Raw genomic sequence first — 21,389 nt, forward strand, 5'->3', positions numbered from 1 at the left:
AATACTCCAATAAAAAGACACAGGGTGGCTGAATGGATAAAAAAACAAGCCCCTTACATATGCTACCTAGAGACTCACTTCGGATCTAAAGACACACACAGACTGAAAGTAAAGAAATGGAAAGATGTATTTCATGAAAATGGGGGAAGAAAAGCTTGGGTAGCAATACTTATAGCAGATAAAATAGATTTTAAAACAGGCTATAACAAGAAACAAAGAAGGACTCAGTAATCACACTTCTGAGTATTTAACCAAAGAAACCCAAAACTCTACTTCAAAGGGACATATGGATCCATATGTTCAATGTAGCATTATTTACAATAGCCAAGATATGGAGGCAACCTGGGTGTCCATCAATAGATGAATGGATAAAGAAGAAGTGGTACATATATACAATGGAATATTGTTCAGCCATAAAAAAGAATGAAATATTACCAACATGCATGTAGCAACACGCATGGACCTAGAGGCTATTGTGCTGAGTGAAGTAAGTCAGACAGAGAAAGACAAATACCATATGAGTTCACTTACAAGTGGAATCTAAAGAACGAAATAAACGAACAAACAGAAACAAACTCAAAGATTCAGAGAACATTTTGATGGTTGCCAGATGGGAATTGGTGAAAAAAAGGAAAGGATTAAAAAGTACAAAATGGTAGTTACAAAATAGTTATGAGGATGTAAAGTATAGCATAAGGAATATAGTTAATAATATAGTAATAACTATGTATGATGTCAGATGGGTACCAGATTTATTGAGGTGATCACTTTGTAAGTTATATAAATGTCTAATCAGCATGCTGTACACCTGAAACTAATATAATATTGCATGTTAACTGTATTTTAAAAATAAAAAAATTTAAAAACTGATAAAGCAGATAGAGAACATTCCACACACCGTGTTATTGTAAATCTACTAAGTACCCATCGGTGTGCCCAGAACCCAGGAGACAGGGACAAAAGGCACGGCACTTGTCTTCGTAGAGCTTACAGTCTTGTGGGAAGGCACCACTTCACAAATGTCTACCACATGCCAGCCTGTGCTAAGTGCTTTATATCTATGAGCTTATCCTTTATGACAACAGCCCTGAGCGGTGTACACGATTATGACTGTTTTCAGGTGAGATAATTAAAGCTTTGAGAGGTAGTAAATTGCCCATATAAGATTGTGAGTACTACAAGTAGAATTTAACTCACATTTGTCTAAATTCAAAGCATATGCTTTTGACTACCAAATGAAAATGACCACATTTATACAAAATGACTCTCCCTATATTTAAAAGTTTATATAAATCAAAACTAGGCAATCTTCTAGCTGGAGCTTACCTGTTATCTTGCAGCCATACACTTCAAACCTCAAAGATATGCCAGTTTCCCACGTCACAGGTTTGATTCGGACAAATCGAGTTATCAGTGGTTTGGGGAAAATTCCAAACACAACATCTGTGGGGTTGGTGTTTCCCTGAAAGATCTATATAAAACAAAGAAGGGCTTTTTAACAACAGACGTTTGGGATTGAAAACAAGCCCCAAAAAATGTTTTCACAGATACATGTGAAAATTATTTATAATTTCAGCATTGACTGTCCACGTTGATGTGGTGTTAATAACTTGTCATGTTGTTTTCCAAATGACAGCAATCAGAAAGAATCATCTCTAAGACAGAATGTTGTCCTAATCGATTCAATTTTCAGAGACGATAGAGCCTCCCAAAGCAGTTACAATGATAACATTTGTTAAAGAATATATGCTATTATCTAAAAGAGTAGGAATTATTAACTTTATCATAAGAACCTACAGACAGCTATAGACATTTCATGGGAACTTTCACTATTTTACTTTTCCAGGAAGCCCCCGAAGGCATGCTTTTTGAGTTCAGTTCAAGGTCTGGCTTTTTGAAAATTCTAGGTTATGTTCCCAGCTATAGCACTAGGTCAAGTAGCTTTTTCCCTTTCGACTCCATTTCTTGATGAAAGATCTTTTCCTTAACATTAATTAATGACATTAGTCTTTTTTAGTTATTGGTAAAATTATATTTTACGGGTTAAAATGAAAACTGAGCAATAAATGATATGTAACTGGGAATGAGCTTTTTCCAGCGCTTCTGCTTCTAGTTTTAAAAATGAGTCATTTCTTTTTTTCTAAGAAAGATGAGGCAATGTAACTGCAAGGGTAATGAACGCCAGTCACGAACCAGTCGCCCACAAGTGGGCCGTGTTCTCTAGCAAGATCTCCGAGGAGTGGAGACTGTGTCACTGTGGAACACTCTGGTGAAACTGAAAAGCTTCACTTTCCTGGATTTCACTTCAGCCATAGATTTGGGACAGCCATGTAAAAGTAACATACCTCCATGATAGCCTTGTGTGCGGGCACTCTGCTTCTCATACAGCCAGACCATACTCCCCCGTCTCAAGTTGTATAACTAGAGATTACTGGGCCCATGAGAGGCATGGAGAATCCTCCCCATGTAGAGGAGAACCACAGTTTCCCAAGGCTTGTTCTTCCCCTGGGAGAAGGGGCTTGTAAAAGTCAGGATGGTGTCTTTACTTCATTTAGTTCAAGCGGCCTGCACAATTGAAGGGGGTCAAATGCTTTATAAAGTCGGCCATTAGCCTGATCCCTCTCTCTCTGGGAAACAATCTGTGTGGGAGCATTTTTGTGTGACAAAGAATAATGGGTAGCTGCCAGAGGGAATGGAGTCCCAAACCATGGTGCCAAAGGGTTGGCAAGTCACTTCAGGGAGAGCCTGGCCGTCTGTTGAGAGCGCTGCATGTGCCAACATCTGGCTCACACAGAGGAAATTTTATATTTGCCGAAAACCACGTAAGGACACACTGTGGTTGGCCCAAGGCTGCTCTTGCTGAGGTATGGCCAACACTCCCTCAGGAAAGTAGGAAAGAGGGCAGAGGGCAGTGGCTGAAAAACCCCATAGTACAGAGAAATGCAGGGTGGCTGATGACAACTAAAGTCCAGGTGGGTGTTTGGGTTTCTTTTAGGTTCAGTGAAAGTGCTCAGATGCCAGGCCTTTATCCTTGCTGAATCATTATTCTTTCTGCCTCCTACTCTGAAAGCCCTTTGTGTGCCAGGGTGTTCTTGATAGTGGAGCTAGAGCGAGCTTTGTGCATTGTCGGGCACGCCCTCAGAACCTGTGTGTGCTCTCTGACATCCCATTCTGGGTCATGTGGATAATCGATGGACAATGGCTACAGAGAATGTCTTGGAGAAGTAACACTTATTTTTTAAAGAAAGGGCTAAAGGTCTGGGGCCAGTTCTATCCATTCTTTCTGTTTGTTGGTGTGTCCTTGGCATTAGTAGTTTATTTTTTGGTGGGGGTGGGGGTGGGGAGTGGGAGTGGTTCTTTTTTTTGAAATCAAAGCTTGTCTTCAAAAAACTACTCCAAAACAAGAATAAGCCTCATGAACCTCAGGATCAAATTTACTTGCTTAACCACCATGAATGTTGACGATGAGGGTTTTCGTCCCCAGGTAGAGGATTGATTTCATGTCCTCTCAGGCTAGACAGTGGCCCTGAACTTGCCTGTCCACAGAACTTTTCCCCACAAAGCAGCTGCACACCTATATCTACTTCAATCTTGCCTCCTTTAAACAAGAGTAGGGAGCTTTGCAGCTCATCGGAGGGAATCAAGAGTTTTCTTACTTCACACCCAGGAGGCTTTTCTCAGTTCCAGACCCAGGAGAAAGTCAAGGCCATGAATTCTTGAAAAAGAGACAAGGACATGTTAACTGACCTCTTCCTGAACCCGGGATTTCAAGTTACCTGGATCTTTGCCACTATCCTTATCAATTCCCTATGTTTTACTCGGCCCACAGGGCAAACTTTGATTTTGAGGAAACAGCAAGTATGAGCTATCAGAAATCTTTTGATTACTAAATTGGAGCAAGCATAACTTCAAATAAACAGGCAGGCTGAGAAAAAACACCTCAGTTCCAAACGGTTTAGGGCAGAACCCCGAGTGCAGGGCACGGTTGTCTGGCTTCCTTGGTTGAAAGCAGTGAGGAGGTGGCATGTAAGTCCTATAATCCGAGGGAACATGAGAGACTACCTTACTTCTATTTATTCTCACAGAAGCAGCCGAACACACTTGTAAATTAGTTTGGGAGCCACAGAGGGTAGATGAAAGGAACTTTTCTAAAACCAGCCTGTTACAGACAGGAAGAAAGAATGAAATCAATGAAAGAGAATGAAGAAACACAGTGTTAAAAAATAAACAAAAAATCTAGCCCTAAGATTCTAAGAGGACAGTGTTTTTCTTATGCCTGGTTTGTGTCCCTGTGGGAAGTATAAAGTGATTCTTGATTGTGACACTTAATTTGGCTGGTATTGACTTTTCCTGGACACATCCGTGTAATTTGCTTTTGGCTTCTGGATCTGGGAACATGAGACCCCTTGGTCAGATTTAAACCTCTAATTGCACTTTTCATTTTAAATCAATTCAAAAATAAAACCAGGCCAGGCAGATAGCTCCCAAACAAATAAAATTGTTTGTCAATTTTAAAGACTAAATTGCATGAGGGGGTGGCAGCCAAACTTACAACAGGTCTATTTCCTTCCTTTAGGGTGATCCAGTCCTCCCCATTGGAGCTGACATCTATTCTGTACGTCTTGACGTAGTATTTCTTCTTGGTTTCCTTTGAAATGGCTCCCTGTGTTCCGATGGCAGTGACAAAGCGCAGAAAGCCCAAATCCACCTGCAAGACAATATATGCCTGGTCAGTTGCTCATTCTGCACCACCATTTCCCGGAGCGTCTCTCCCCGTGGGCTCCACAATATAGTTTCCTTCCACTAGGGCTCAATGGACCCTAATTCCATCTGGCATCAACAACCCCAACTTCCGATTCCATTCCAGATATGATAAGACAGCAATTGCCTTGGGTTGGCAATTCCCAGAAGATCTTTCTCATTGCTGTACCAAAATTGCGTGATCTCTAGTACAAAAGAGAAAACTGAGTTCAATATCATGTTGCTGTGTTTTCTGAGAGATTAAAAATACTCTCCAAATAGCCATTAATATATGTCATTTTACCAATAGAAAATCAAGACAAGATAAACATAGATATTAGATACTGGAGAGGCCTGGATTGGAACTCAAGTCTAACACGGTCCTATTTCCCATCACTCTTTAGCATCCTACCTCCTTCTCAATAGGATGCAGACTGAAACAATACTGACTTTGAAAGCACTGTGCGCGTTGTGGTTTGGGAAATGAACCCTCGAGTTGTTCCTACAAAGATATGATATGGGTGAGAAGGACAAAGATCTAAGCATCAGTCGCTCCAGGTTCTAGTACTGGCTCTGCCATTAGCTAGCTGTTGAACCACTTCATCTTCAGGCTTCCAGTTCTTCGTTTTAAAACGAAGAAGTTGGACTAGATCACCTGGAAGGCCCCCATTTAGCTCTGACTTCCTATGATTCCATGTTTTCAGTAAAGTAAAATAGCTTTTTTCTTTAACTATTTTTATTTCCATCATTAAGAACCAAGAATGATCTTAAAACAAAAGCTGTTACTAGTTTCTATATATTCAAAATATATTCTGTTTCCTATTATGGACAATTTGATTATTCCCATCAAATTATTTCCCTGTATTTATTGTACCCTCTATTTATTGTATGTCTGTATAATACAGAAACTTTAAAGAAATGAAAAACAAATATATGGCAAATGTTTTTAAAAGGACATAGAAAGTAATCGCGTAATATCAACTGATAAACATTTACAAGATATTTCAACAGTATATTCATTATTAAGAGGCAAGAGAATGCCATTTTCTCTAAAAACATCAATAAAAGCCAAAAAACAAAAACACAAACATAATTTCTGAATCCTGCTTTCCAGTTACTACATGACCCAACCCAATTTTCAAAAAACAATATTTCAATTAACCCTCTAGTGCCCACAGGCCATGAACATCTAAAGAATTTCCATTTTATGCATAGACTGCCTCATGAAGAATGACTCCTGAAGAATTTCTTTCATAATTTGCTTTTTCCTACAGGCCTTTGGAATAATTAAATCGACATGTTGCCAGTTCCTTCAAAACTGAACCAACAGTTATATCCAGGAAAACCGGCAATATCCCTCCCTGGCACATAGAAGCCAATTTGAAATTACACAATTCAAAAACAGGAGATTTCATCTAGAGAAGAAGGGAGTACCATTCAAGGTAAAACAATCTTTAGTCCATTTAACTGATTTTAAAGATGTAAAATCTATTCTCTGAATGCTTTTACCAGATTTAAGAAAAAAAAAATGCAAGGTTTTAGTAGAAACTAATATTTTAGGATAATAACGGTTGATGTTTTCAATTTTAATTTAACAAATACTTATTTACCCAACACATTTTTTATGGAGTACCTAAAATCTGCATTTCTTTCAAAAGTGAACCATAATACTTTGTATGAATTTGTGCACAAATTTCAAAAAAGGGAGACAATCCAGGTTTACTAGATTTAGCAAGTGAAAATACAAGATGTTCGGTCAAATTTGAATTTCAGAAAAACAACAAATATTTTTAGTATAAGCATGTCCTATGCAACATATGGGACATACTAACAACTGGGTCATTGCTTACTCAAAATCCAAATTTAACTGACTGGGTATTCTGTATGTTATCTAGCAAGTCTAAATCTTACTCAGTTCCAGGCAAATAATCAGATAATTTTAAGTTGCTGCAAAAACTCTGATTTCCTAATGCTGCAATCTGAAAGTTAATGGGTGTTCTGGAAATGGCTGCGCTGAACAATTTCAATTGTTTTTAAAAGCTCTCAGAACACTTAGAGTTTTACTCACTGTCCACTGAGTCATGCCCAATGCCATAGTCCCTTTCAAGCTGAAGGGCCCTTAAAAATCTTGACGACCAAGGGAGCATGAAGCAGAGCTATTTAAATAAACTCTTCTTGTCAAACTTACAAATGGCTCTGCAGTTTGGAAACGATTGAATTCCCAAGAGTGGATATTCAGCTTTGGCTGATTTGAAATAACTCTAGAACTTCACTCCCTGGCTGTCCTTTTCCTGCTTTTCAAATTTTGTTTTTTAGGATAAAGTTTTGTTACCAGGTAGGAAAGAAGTTAACTGGTGGCCACCTAGAAGAATTCTAGGCACTAGAAACAGTTGATGTAAAAGGAAGAAGCAATTTGCTGGAATTAACAAGGGACCCAACACCAGAGGCGTCCAAGGTCCCAGACAGAAAGGCCCCAAAAGCGTATGCATGAATCACTTATAAAAAAGAAAATATATTTTCTTTTCTCAGTGGCAATGAAATGCATTAGCAACCTCCCCTTGTAATTGCATAAAGTCTCCTGCTGTGCTTTAACTCTGCAGATTCTCTTATTTACCACACTGGGATACTTGACATTTCATTTCATTTTTCTTCCTAACATTACTGCCACTGGGTTTAGTAATGATGAATGACAACCTCACAATATGACTAAAGCTGGGAACCATTGCAATTAAAATTGGAAGGTTACCCAGAACTCTAACAAGACACAGCCTCCCAGCACTGTGGGAACTCTCACTGTCAAGGCTGGGGAAGCTCTTTTAAGTCCATTCTCCCTGGGCACCTGAGGAGAATGCCCTAACAGAGACCCTCCTGTGCCTGATTGTTTGGGAGGCGAGACACAGCCTTCCAACTCAGAAGTGCCACTGATCACACCGATGGTGTCTGTGTCAGGAGATTCAGAAGGACTGCAAGCCTGTGTGTATACCTTTCTCACGGGTGAAGCCGTCCCTGCCAATCATGTCACTGTCCTCTGTTTACCTTTTTAATCTCACCTGCTGCGTCTATTCCCCTCCAACCATATCTTTCTTCTAGATCTATTAAAATATTTGTTATGCCTAACACAAGAGAAGCCTTTTCTGCCTGCCTTCCTTGTGTAAAGTTCTCTCGGCTTAATCATTTCCTCTTTGTTGACAACAAGTGACTTTTTCCTTTTTCTGGTCTGGTGGGCAGAGTAAGTCACTTTTTACCCCAGAATATTAAGTCATAGCTCATGTCTCCGTTATTAAATCCATCATGTGTTTTTGCTCTACCTCCATCCAGACTTTTATGATTTCTTTTAGGGAATATCTGCTTTCCTATATGGTAAAGTAATAAAATGCCTGCTGAAAATTCATAAGATGCAGAAAAGATTAGAGAAGAAAATAAAATCTCCATAAGACCAACATTAGGAAATAACCACTGATAATAGCCTTCCAGACTTTTTCTTATGCAAAATACATGTGAATATTGTGTGTATGTTTTGTTATTATAAAAATGAGGTGCTATTACCTCTATGTTTGATAACCAGCTTTTTGTTTAGTTTTATGAATGTATTTCTAAGACAAAATATTTTTCTACATTATAGTTTTTCGTTGGCTTCACAGTATTTTGTAGTATAGTTATAGCGTAATCTATTTAATCGGGCTGCTATCCGTGAACATCGGTACTCAATTTGATTGACATTCATTCAGCGGACATATAATTCTGCTTATCTGCTAAGTTCTGCATTAAGTGGTGAGGATATAAAGAGCAGTAAGGGAGTGGGAAGCACACACACATGATTACAGAATGGGGCAATGTGCATAAAGTGCGATGCAGCACAAAGGAAGGAATCAACACCTTACCAGAGAATTGGAGGTAGGGAGATTAGAGACATTTTACAGCTGACTTTGATGTCTAAGATACATATTTAAGGATACACAGTAGGAGTTTGCAAGTGTGTGCAAAGGGAAAGAATGTTCCAGGAAGAAGGAGGAGCAGGAAGTGCAGAGGCAAGGAGAAGGAAACGAATGAATGAGATGACAGACACTAAATAGTCTATCATGTTTCCTCACCTTCTATAGACTTTTGTCAAGAAATGTATTGATCTCTAAAGAATATCGTGCTCTGGTAATTTTAAAGCCAAAATAATCAGTTGTCATGAAAAACATTCAAAATCAGCCATGATCATCCTCTTGGTTTAGCTTTTTGTATTATGATGAGCTCTCGTCAACCTCACATTTTAACAGACAAGTTTGGCGACTCAAGACAGGCAGCTGGAAAGACAAAGATACAATCCAGAGCAGTTCTATATAATGCCACCCCTCTGTGCTTTGAGGGTTCATTGTCCTAACAATACTTCCTTTCTTTCTATAAAAATTCAGACACACAATAACCATAATTAAATAACCTGCTTTCCCTAAATCCAATCAGCTATGCTCCAATCACTGTTTTCTTATTTTGAAAGAACATCATTATTTCACAGCTGCTTTATTTTTAATTAAAAGATGGATGTGATTTCACAACTGAGTTTGTTGTACTTCTGTTTAACATTAAGGGTAATGGTGAGGGGGTGTGATGATGTGTGGGGGTACGCACAGAGCTGAACATCAAATGCATTCACTAAAATTGTTGAATGTTTCACTCCATGTGTGTGTGACACACATAAACATCTGGTACTTATCTGATGGTATGGAGATTATTTTATAGAAGTTTATCAAACTACTATTGAGTGGCCTCTCTTTGAGCTGGCTTATGTAGCACAACCAGCAGAAGTGACCCAATATGACATCTTGTTTCCAATATAAATATAAAAGACTAATAGCGCTGGTAGGATGTCTACCTACAGCTTACTTTTATTGTGCTCCACATACAAAGAGAAGACATTACTAGGCAACAGATATAGAAGAGGAAGGTCTGACTTTTATTTTGGGGAAGAGGCACACTAGTAGAAGAAAACAGCTGTCCTCATCCACTTCTAGCGGGCAGGGGATGGCATCCCAGGAGCTCCTTGGGGTGACAGTCGCCAATGGTGTGGGTTTTAATCATGCTCCTGACTTGCTTTCTGTCGTAAGATGGCTACAGTTATAAACCACATGCACTTTACGGCCATGGCATTGTTTTAGTAATGACAGGAAACACATTCCCTAGATAAAGAGAAGCCAGGAGAGGCCCACATTTTACTAAGAATCACTTGAAGACAGAGACCTGGTTTTAGCATTGTGTAGTAAATCACATAGCAAACCTTTGCAAACTGCTGGTTGAACACCAGCATGCAGCCTCTGAGCCATGAAATGAATATTGTTGCTTCCTATAATAATATATAACCAGCTATTGGTAATGCCATAATGTGGAAAACCTCATTTCTGAAATGAAAATCTGTCTTGCTCAATAAAATACTGCCCAGTTAGATTGGCAAGAGAGCGTTTACCAGTTTTTAACAGTTTCAAGGCAGGTCAATGCAAAAGCCTGAAAAAATAAAGGACAAAGAACTGAAGTCTGATTAAAAACAGGAAAAATATTTTTTGGTTTGGGGGCAGTGTGTCAGATTTTTTTTTAGAGCATCTCTGATGACTCAAAGAGCTGTTTAATTCATCACTAGACTCTACAACTCTACAAGCTAAAGAAAATATTTTTGAGCAATTGTCTCACTTCCTTAGATAACACACGTTTTCTGGTAGAGCCCAAGCATTTGAACATAAGTGCCATTCTAGGATCTGTGGGCTTAATTCACAGCACCTGACCATTGTTTTCCTTAACTTAAAATCTTGAACTTTTTATACTTACCAATTAGAATATAACCACTTTATACTCGGTGATATAATTATCTATATCTCTTATGTATTTTTTCACTATTACTGTATTACATAGAAGAAAATACTGATGGCTAAAATTACTACAATTAATAGAAAATTCAAGAGAAGCATTATATTAAGGGCTAACTATACATACGCTATCTCTTTCTATTCCCATAACAGTCATAAAAGGAGGTTTTATGGGCAAAGCAACCGAGGAAGAAAGTAATGTATGTGCTTCACTCAGAGTCACATAACCTAGCAGTGACTGAGCCAGGACTTACCCCATATCAGATCTGTGGCCCATGCATGAACCACCACATCTATGCTGTTCCCCAAATTATGTCGTAAAAAGCACACTCATAGAAAAATAATTTAGAATGTCTTAGTAAACAATAATTAAATTTTATAGTTATCCTTTTTAGAAATTAAATATTTTTGCATAATTATAGAGAATATGAAACCATTATGATTACTTTTGACTATTAGTTTAAAATTTACACTGGCTACTGGAAAGCAAAACTTTGCAAATGATTTAGTTATGTTGTTGAAAAACAAGATGGTAATGATGGATCATTTTTAACAAGAGATAATGAGGAAACATTTACAGTGCTAGTAAAGAATTAAACTACTCAAGTATTAGAACACTGCAATGCAGGAAGGACCTTACCAATGTCCTTTTCTGGTTTTAATTGCCTGAATTAATCATTTTTTCCTAGTTAAATTAAGGCAAAGCATTTTCCTGTGTGGAAAAAGATTAGTGGTTGCAACAAATCTATGCTGATAGTAAAACAATCCCAAGTGAACGAACAGATGAATTTTCCTATTAGAAGACATGAGCCAACCAGCTAGCATAACATTAGATAAGGCCGTAACAGATGCGGTGGAAAGTCTGGCTTCCCTGACTGCCACTGTACTTATGGCAAAAGAACAACAAGGAAAGGGACAAGAAAAATGAAGTCCCCAGGGCTGACATTTGTCTTTTGGGTTGATAAAAAGAGAAAATGTTTGTGTCTGTTTTGCTGTGTCTGGATGCATGGCACATTCTCTCACTCTCATATTATTTTTTATTTTTTTGCATAAATCAGAAGCAACTAATTAAAAAAATATTTAATTCTGATATAGTCTTTGAACTGGAGTTCCATCTGGTTCTGTTTGAATAGTAAAATCTGCTGTAGTTGTTAAAATTGGCAAGCAGCATTGGCAAAAAGAAATAAAAGGGACTCCGTGTGGCAGGTTAATACTATAGCATTTCAACTAGACATTTCCAGAATCCAGCTACTCTAATTACTCCAATATGAACACCATAAATATGGAATGTGAAGAAGAAGAACGCTGCTCTAGGATGGAGACGCCACCTCTGGTCTCCATTTCCTCGGTGTGATAGGCACAGCATCAGGCTGTGGAAGACCTTTGGTTTGGGAGCAGTGCACGGGACTGTGACACCTGCCTGAAAATAATCAGCTTAATTTATGAAACATACTTAAGACAAATATGAGCCCAGTATCTTCACATACTCTATGTAAAACCTGAGGGGTTTTTTTTTCCCGTTCCTTATTTTCTAGAACACATATAATTTTGTTCATAAAAATGAGACAAATATCCCATTTTAATTCTTATGAGAAATCTAGACATCGGGACACTCTATGTTCTGATGGCAAAGGAGGAGAATAATTGGGGTTTCTACAGACTCTGAGATACAAGCAATCAGAATCTAAGTCAATTTGAAACTGTTCCGTAGAGTTAAAAAGTAAGGCTAGTTAAATCCTTATGCTTTAAAAAAAAAAGGCTGTTTTACATTTTTTAGACATACATTGACTGACCTATGAACTCATTTCTTCTTTAAAAAGTGGTATTTTGCTTCAATACCAGGTGAACGTGCAGACAGGTCCTCCGAAACCTTTAACAGCTTGGTCAAGAAGATACCATTTAAATGGCCCCCTTTTCCAACTAGAATACTCAGGAGCTACTGCTGGGCAGTGAAAGACTCAAGGACTTAAGACTTTTAATTAACATTTTTTGAATTCTTATTTTTAAGTTGCATTAACTTTAAAACTCGAGCCTAATCCTTTGATTTGGGAAGAGAACTACTCAGAACATACCAAATGTAATCCCTAGAAACTTGAATTTACCTTAGAAACTCTGTAGTAAATATTGCTTAATTGGAACTTCTTAAGAGAGAAAACTAAGTATGCTACAGTTTTAAAAAAGAAATTGTAACCAGCCTTAAATATATGTAAACACGATGTAGGTTTCCTGGTCAAATGCCTCATAGGGAAGTTTCAGCATGTGCTCTTGCTAGATGGGTTTGCTCAGCAATGATTTTGTGAGCGTCTCCTACATGGAGGGCACAGGCCGGCACAGGCTGTTCTGCCGTAACTCTTGATTCCATACATTAACTGTCTATGTGCAATACCCATGAAATCTAGGACAGTGCTCTCTAAAGGGTCGGAATTGTGTAGCCTAGGTAGGCATGTGCAAGCTGACTGGTCAAGTGGTAGTGTCCCAGCAGACCACAGGTGTGTGGCTCTAGATGGTCTGTAAGCGATTATGTGTTCAGACCTCTGGGTCCAATAATGGAAGAATGGATAAAGGATGGTCTGGATCACAACCGCTTTAAAACATAGTAGCAGAATCTGTTATCTCTGCACATAATTTCAACAGGACTGTATTAGGTACATGTTGTTGTTGTTATTAAAAACATTTGGGGGCAAGCAGTAAACTAATAAACAAAGTCAGGGTGAGTGATCGCACAGATGAGTCTTAAATCTCAAATGGTACTTCACACACTGTAGCTGCTGAAACTGAGTATGTGAAATTAAACTGAAGGAAAAGTGTCCAGATAAAAACATTTAATCCATGAAATTCAACAGATCTTTATTGTATGCCAGGCTCTGGAAGCAAGCAGGCCTATATGGAAATAGTGATAATATAAGACTAAAAGAAAAAGTGCCACCATGGCCACGGATGAGGTATTTCAGGATTCAGAAGAAGGAACAATTACTTGTGGAAGGGAAAGAATAGGCTTTATGGAAAAGAGGTCATTTGAATCACTCAAACTAGACCTCGTAGTATAAGACAATATTTTGCTGAAGAAGGGGCCAGGGTTGATGAGCTAAAGGCAGAAGGAACAGGGAAAAAAAATCACACCCAACTGCTTACATTTCAAAATATCTAATATGATAAATATTTTCCTTCTAACATCTCTTGGTAAAATTCCTTTAGAGAGCAAGATTCAGTGTCCTCCCCTCCCCACTCCTACACATACCATCCTCTGTGTGGGCCTCCATGTGGTCTACAGTTCTGGCCAGGAAGTGCTTGGTTAGTGACAGAAAGACACGTAAATCTTATTGGTAATTAAGCTATAAACTCATGACTGTGCATCGCAGTGCTGAGGTAATTCCACTAGAATGTGTGCTTTCTCTGCCTCTGGAACCCAAGCTTTCCTGAAAATGAGACCCAAACCTCAAACTGCATGAGTCAGAGGCTCCTCTCCAGCCTAATGGCACACTCCTACCCTAAGTTTGCATCTACATTTAAAGAAAACATTTCAGTGAAATAGTATAAAAACTGGGTGATGCTTTCTTTAGGGATCCACACTGCTGTTGAAATCATACCATTTGCTTCTCAAACATTTAATGAGAAGGCAATGAGTTCAGAGCATGAGCTTATTATAATGGTGGGTATTTTTGTTTCTAATATCCGTTGCACTGTGGAAGGATGTTGGTGATTGGCAATTATTCATTTATAACACAAAAAAGTGCTAGATCTTGAGTGAAAGAAAAAGAAGGTTACCAGATCCTTGCCCTCTAGTCAGTGAGGGAAAAAGTCAAGTAAACAATAAATCTCAATACAGAGTGAACAGACTGCATTAAAAATACTCTATGAATTCTAATGAATTCTAGGAGTACAGGGGAAAAAACTGGGGTGATAAAGGCAGCATGTGGCAGCAAAAAGGCACAGGCCCCAGGACTACCTCTGAGGCTTTAACATTAAAGAGTGACCTGGAAAATGTTAAGCAAGTTAATTAGCCATTCCAGCTTTAGTCTCCCCCTCTCGCCAACAAAAATACCAATGCTTAGCCCGTTCACTTACTTCTCATGGTTATTATGAGGTTCATAATGATGCATTTGTACACACATTAACCATAAGAATGTGACCCTAATATTTTTGTCCCTTAGTCATTTGGGTAATTGGAATGTGAATGGGTGTATGTGCGCACGAGTGCGCGCGCGTGTGTGTGTGTGTGTGTGTGTGTGTGTGTGTAGGTTTGCCTGTAGCACCCAGATTATAACTTCTTTGAAAGAGAGAGCCTTCTTTAACTTTAAATTCACCTAGCCCTACATACTAGCCCATAATCCTTAGCAGATGCTCAATGTTTGTTGAATTTAAATTGAATGCTGGGTCAGTCCAGCATTGCTGGCAAGATCTGAAACTCCTTTCTTCCAAACAAAAGCCAAATACCCATCATTAAAGTCAATGTTAAAGTGTTTGGACAACTAACGTACTCTTAAGCTAGGAATGTAATTATTCTTATCTTGGTGTTTATAACTGCAAAAATTATAACTACTCATAAATTTTCCAGTCCTTTGAAAAGTCCACTACTTAAGGCTAGAATGTGCGAAATGATGTGCTTCATTGCCCAGGTCTGTTCCATGTGAAATATTCCTTTTTATTTATTTCTCAAATGACCTCTCATGAATGTAATAAGTGTCCCTCCTTCCAGAAGTTACCCCACAGGGTAGCAGAGCCTAAATCATTTTTTCACTATATCTATCATGCTCTCAAATATCTCATCAAATCTCGAATTTTTATTTTAGAGATAAATTATTTGCAAGCATGATGCCCATCCTTGGGAAGTTTATGTATTGGATTTTTATGTATCTGGTATCTTAGACGGCTCCCATACCTTTCCTGTATATTTACAAAAGTAGCAACATCAAAATTTCACGGCGTAACTAGAGGTTCCATGGTTTTACCTAATTAACATGTGATCTTTATAAGATGGAATGATAGCTTTGTGTGGCTAGGAAATGAATGCAGATTACAGGCCATTTGTAATCTTTGTGTTTCTTTGTCTCTTCGTCTCTGAGAAACAGCCTTGTAAGCAAGGCTCATGGATGAAGCACCCCAGCTGGATCTGCACTGAGGCAAGGCCACGCAATGCCTTTCCAAGGGACAGCGACACCAGTTATAGACACATACATCTTTCCAGCCTATCAGCAATTTAAAGAGATTTTTCAAGCCTAAAAGACCAAGAACATATTAAAAAGCATGTACAGGTAAGGTATATTTCTGTTTCAAAAGCTGTTGTTCTACACTACCCATTAAGTTTTATCTGTACTATTGGGGAGAGTCCTACATGACTCAAGATAAACACACATTTGTACTCAAGACATTTGTACTCAAGCAGCATCTGTCTATTCCAGCCCAAACAAAATGACTTGTTTATTATTAGTTTTGCAGGAAGTCACGCCTTTAATTTTTCTTTCTCCTCCTAAAAGCTTTGTTTTGAAAACAAACACAAAGATGAATTTTTGGAAACGGAAAACCTGCAGAGGGGGGCAATAGTTTAAATCAGTCTCTTGGCCAATCAAATTTGACGGCACCCTTTTCCCACTGATTTTCCATCTATTTCTCAGTAATCTAGGTGGGCTGCTCATGTTAATGAGAGTTTCATGTTCTGATGGAGAATGTGGAAGTGCAGGTGTCCAAGAAAACTCCTCTACTTGGCATTAAAAACCCTGCAAGGAGCTGATTTGATTACTGAGATTAGAGTCCGTCAGCCACGTAAGGTTGTAACGAATGCTGCTGGAGACAGAGAGAAGAGAAAGAACAGACTGCCTAGGTACAGCTGGTCGTCAGAAATTGTGTGTAAACAGTTATTCTCTGAAGGGATGCCAATCATTGCTGAGAACAGATGAAATGAACTTGGAGATTTAATATTTGGTTAACTGTGTTTTCCCTGTTGGAAGCTAACCATTCAGCCAGGAAGTGTATACTGATTCTTTTTAGGGGATCGCTTATAAAGGAGGTAGAGAAAGCCTTGAAATAACGCATTTTCTAATAATCACTCTCTAAGAGAATCATCTGTAATTACAACTCACAATTGATGTTCTGTAGTTTTGGACTGAGCAAAGGTCAGCCTGTGGCAGGAGAAAAACTAGAAAGTTGGAAACTCCATGGATGGATGTGGAAAATGAAAACAAGGAAGGGAAAAATATTATACGATATTATACAGTGATTTCCATGCTTCTAGAAGAAAAAGATAAGGCACATGCTCTGAAGACATGCTGCTTTGCTATCCAGATGCAGCCAGCAGACAGAACTGCAAATTCTTTTCATGTTCTGAAAAAAAATTCTATCTATACTAATTTCATGCATTTCAGCCTGGGTCATACAACAGGAAAAATGCATCTGCATGACGACTTTCAAACCACAAGAGAACAGGCACAGATGTGGCACTGAACATACCGTGTCATCCCTCCCCAGCGCTGCCTGAAGTCCTTAACATAATGGAAGCTGTGACTTGCATTTATCCACTGGAACCATTCTTAACACATGGTTGGACACATCTACTTCAACCACATACTTTGGAGGTGACAAGAGGTGAAATGTTTTCTTGGTGAACATGGCCACGTGGCTGCGTGTGGGGTGAGGAAGGCAGCGAGAGGTTCTTGACAAAAGAAATAAAGCTAAGGGCCATCTCTGGGAATGCTGATGAAAGCATTCTTTTCATACGGCCCTGTAGGTTTTCAGAGCAGTTAAGAGTCCTATCACATTATCACTATATTTTTAGATGCAAAGTTAAGGATGAACATACATCACTCTGTACAGTTTTAATAAAACTGCCAGTATTTAAAAAGAAATGGAATGAGCTGGTTTTTAATCTTTTGAATTACTTTTGATAAAAATATTTTAATTGAGATGAATTTTATATGAGACACATATCTAAATCTAGACACTTTAAAGAAAGATAAATAGATATTCATATAAATTCTTCTGAAAAGCAGCAAAGTTCTTAGACCAAGGGAACTAAATTATTGTATTATAGAAGCTGATAATCGAAGATGGATTTCAGCATATGCAAGTTGAACTCCAAATTATCTACTCCTGCCTCTTTTTACTTTTTGTTCTACTCCCCTCCCCCAAAGACACAGGGCAGATAGAGGTCATATAAGATGCTTTCCATATTTGTCTCAAAAAATAAGATTTATTTATTTACTAGTGGTTGATTTAGAGGAACTATCATGTTAAATGAACAAATGTATTAACTGATTTTTCTTTATATGGTAAATGATTGCTAAAATAAATTCTTGCCATCCTGGTTTTGGAATTTTCTAAAGAAATAACAGCATCCTTATAAATGAACGCAATATTTGGAAACATAAGTTAAAGCTACAGACAGAGTATTATGTATGCACTATAGAATATTGCTGATTGAGAGTACCAATGACCAGTCTGGATTTTTAAAATAATGTTTAAAAAACTAGGCTAGTAAAATTTTGCACATTATATCTTCATTTTTTAAGATTGAGAACTTTAAAAAGTTCTTTTCTCTTTTCCGCATGAGCTTTGTGTATTTCTTGAAATATCAAAAACATTTTCACGTGATTTGCTAACTTCTTTTCTTCATCATGAGTATATTGCACTGGAAAGTTAATATTTTATTTCCAGATCGTCAAACTGAAGGCTCTGTCAAATTTCTTGGATCTGTATAGCCATTAGTCTGTGCCTCCATCTAGATCTTGGTCTCTCTCTTCTGAGACGGGCTCTACCTTTATCAGCTTTAGTCCTAAGTAGACATGCCAAGTCTTAAAAGTGGAAGGCACCTGTGATGACCTCCTTCACACAGCTGGTTTCCTGGGGTGGTTTTCCCCTTTACTTCTCTGGGTTAGCATTATGGGCTATAACATGCTCAGCATTAAGCATGGTATCTGTCTTCTTAAGGAAAGAAAAAAAGAGTGGGCGCTGGGAGGACTTAAAGATGTGAATAGTCTATTGTGGTGGGTAAGCCCATGCCCTACAGATATTTCCTTCAAAGGTTGGAGAGACATGAAAAAGATGAACTGTCTTGGCTTCATCTTATCTCCCCTCGTGGGCCACACTTCCCTGTGCGCTGGCACAAAGGAACCAAGGAAAACGGACCCCACTAGTGAAGTTTCTAGGTGAATTCCGCAGATAAGCTTCATGGGTGAAGCCAGCCTAAACAATTACTTGATCTAAGGGGAAGAAAATCTTTTTTAATTAATTTTTTTTCTTTTTTTGCTATGTGCTGCTTCACATGATTATCAGCAATATTTAAAATGAATTCCAGCTCTGCTTCATATATTTATATTTTCATTTAGGCAAGTCTAGGGCATGAGCTGATAGAGTAAATTTATTTTTAAAAGAATCACAGAATCTTAAATGCTTGAAAAGACTGCAGAAGCTGTCTGGGCCAATCACTTGTCCCCTGAAGAGTTCTATCGATAACCCTCCCAGCCTTTCTAAAATAATGAAGGAGCTGGTTTATTTTTCTGCTAAATCTAGAAAATATAATTAGAAGTTTAAAACATTCGAATTGTAAGAAAATAAAACTTTGGTAAAATTAAGACTTCATTCTTCTGAAAAAAGGCAATTAGAGGAATGCCATAAATGCATTTTTAACCCCTTGAGGCAAAGAGAATTGAAACAATGCATCAATCACTTGCATAAGTATGTATGTGATTATTCTGAGTCATAACATGTGCAATTAGTCTCAAGTACTTACTCTGTTCAATAGCTGGAAATATAAAAGCATAATGTACTTTATTACTATTGGGATTTATAGAGCATTTTTTATTTAATCTACTTTTCTCTATTTGAACAGAGAATTGAATGAAATGTGAAGACTAGAGGGTGAAGTGGAGAAAGGAAATGTGTGTGTGTGTGTGTGTGCACGTGCGTGTGTGTGTGTGTGTGTGTGTACGTATGTGTGTTTCAGGTCGGCATCCAAAATTGTTATTTTGATATGGATAAAAGTTGCTCATTTGCTGTGGGGCTTGTGAAGGGTGCATGAAATGAGAACTATATGAGGGCGTGGAATATCCACGCACATCTCGGCTTTGGAATTTCCAGGGTGCACTTTCTTCACTTTTGAAGAAAGGTGCTGTGGACGTGCTAGAAACATTTCAAACTGCGGGTTCTGCCAGTTCTGAAGAACACATATTTTTTGCTCTGGGGCTTTCAAATTACGATATGAAAGTTATTTAAAGCTCAGGATTTTGTGTGTTACATTACACGCTGCATAAATGTAGCCATTGCTCCTAAATGCGAACATTAATGCACTCTGTAAAGGTACAGTTATTACCGCCGGGACAGAAATCAACAAACCCCACCAAAAGAATTTCTTAAAACTGCTATCATAAAATCTGTACATGTTATGGATTTCATTAACATTTTACTCCCCAAGGATTCCCAATTGTATAATAACAGAAGTTCTTTAAATTTTAAATGCCACAGACAGGAACAGCCTTTCACTGAAAACAGATGTGAAACCAACAACCTTGCCTTCTTATTGGTCCACAGATATGAAACTGGTTGGTAATTGATAGCTCTTAATGTGTTGTTGTTTAGGTTATAGAATTGGAAACTTTATAGTATTTTTCTCATAAAAAGATAAGGTAATAAGCAATAGACAAGCTTTTCAAACACGGTTCCTTACTCTTGATTATATTCGAAGTTAAAAAAATAAAAAACTTCTTTGATTTGCCTACTGCAAAAAAAAAATTAAAATGAGCCAGGGTTGGTGACACACATGTCCAGGTGTGGAGGAGCTCATTTCAGTCTTATTATTCCTAAATCCTGTCAACATAATTTGCGATTTTGTCTTGGTGTTTTCTTAATTCCATCCTTATCAGTGCATTTTGAGACCCGAGCTTGCAGTATTCTAAAATAACATCTGTATTTATTTAACTAAAAACAGTTCACGTTTAAAGCTAAAAATAGTGAACCTTAAGATAAATAAGCAAGGTTTATAAGGCTATTTTCCTGCATAAGGTAAACAAATGAATCTGTATTTTTAGAAAACAAAAGAACTACAGTTCTATTCAAATCATATCTATGATAAACAGTTGAAAAGGGACAAAAACCAGCCAAACAACCAGTTACTCTTTCTTTCAAAATGCTGACCAACCTGAATATTTAAAAAATAACTTGATTAGGATTTTAGGCATCTTCTACACCCCCTGGTTTTCATTTATGGGTGATTTTACTCCCAATAGGACATTTGGCATTGTCTGGAGACATTTTTGGTTGTCATGATGGCAGCATGTGTGCGTGTGTACATGTGTATGTTTGCATGTGTGTGTTACTGGCTTCTAGTGGGTGGAGGCCAGGAATGCTGCCAAACATCTTACAATGCATAAAAAAAGACCCCCCAAAAATAATTATCTGGTCCAAAATGTCAGTATTGTCCATGCCGAGAAATCCTGCCGTAGACTTAGGCCAATCATTTGTTTACGTTAAAGTTTTTTCAGTGACTGTTCAATTTAATAGAATCATTTATCAATCAGCAACTAAGCAAAAATATGCTGGGGTTTAAATGTGCTTGCTTGGTCTTCAGGATACCATCTTCAAAAAGGATCCGAATCTATTTTCACATCTTGTTGAAATTAAATAGTAATAAAGAAGTGGGAGAAAGGACACTAAGATACTAGTCCAGGTTCTGTCATTAACTCACTATATGATCTTGTACATTACTTAACCTCTGAACATATGCAAATGAAGGAATTTAGACAAAATGATGTTCGCATCTGTTTTCAGTCTTACACTTAGAGTTGAGATATCCTACAAAGAAAAAAAATTTCCCCCTAGAAA

General features: G+C 37.9%; 1 protein-coding gene across 4 annotated transcripts in view; it reads right to left on the reverse strand.

Moving 5' to 3' along the window:
• Positions 1-21,389, reverse strand: part of NRP1 (neuropilin 1) — a 133,144-nt gene that overhangs the window by 36,562 nt on the left and 75,193 nt on the right. For all 4 annotated transcript variants that reach the window (XM_011376322.2, XM_011376323.2, XM_011376320.2 and 1 more), the window contains exons 7-8: positions 4,553-4,708; positions 1,327-1,471 (exon numbers count right to left, since the gene is read on the reverse strand). In XM_011376322.2, coding sequence (XP_011374624.1) covers positions 1,327-1,471; positions 4,553-4,708 — 301 coding nt within the window. The remainder of the gene's footprint in view (positions 1-1,326; positions 1,472-4,552; positions 4,709-21,389) is intronic.

The sequence above is a fragment of the Pteropus vampyrus genome, unplaced genomic scaffold, assembly GCF_000151845.1.
Source record: "Pteropus vampyrus isolate Shadow unplaced genomic scaffold, Pvam_2.0 Scaffold294, whole genome shotgun sequence".
NCBI lineage: Eukaryota > Metazoa > Chordata > Mammalia > Chiroptera > Pteropodidae > Pteropus > Pteropus vampyrus.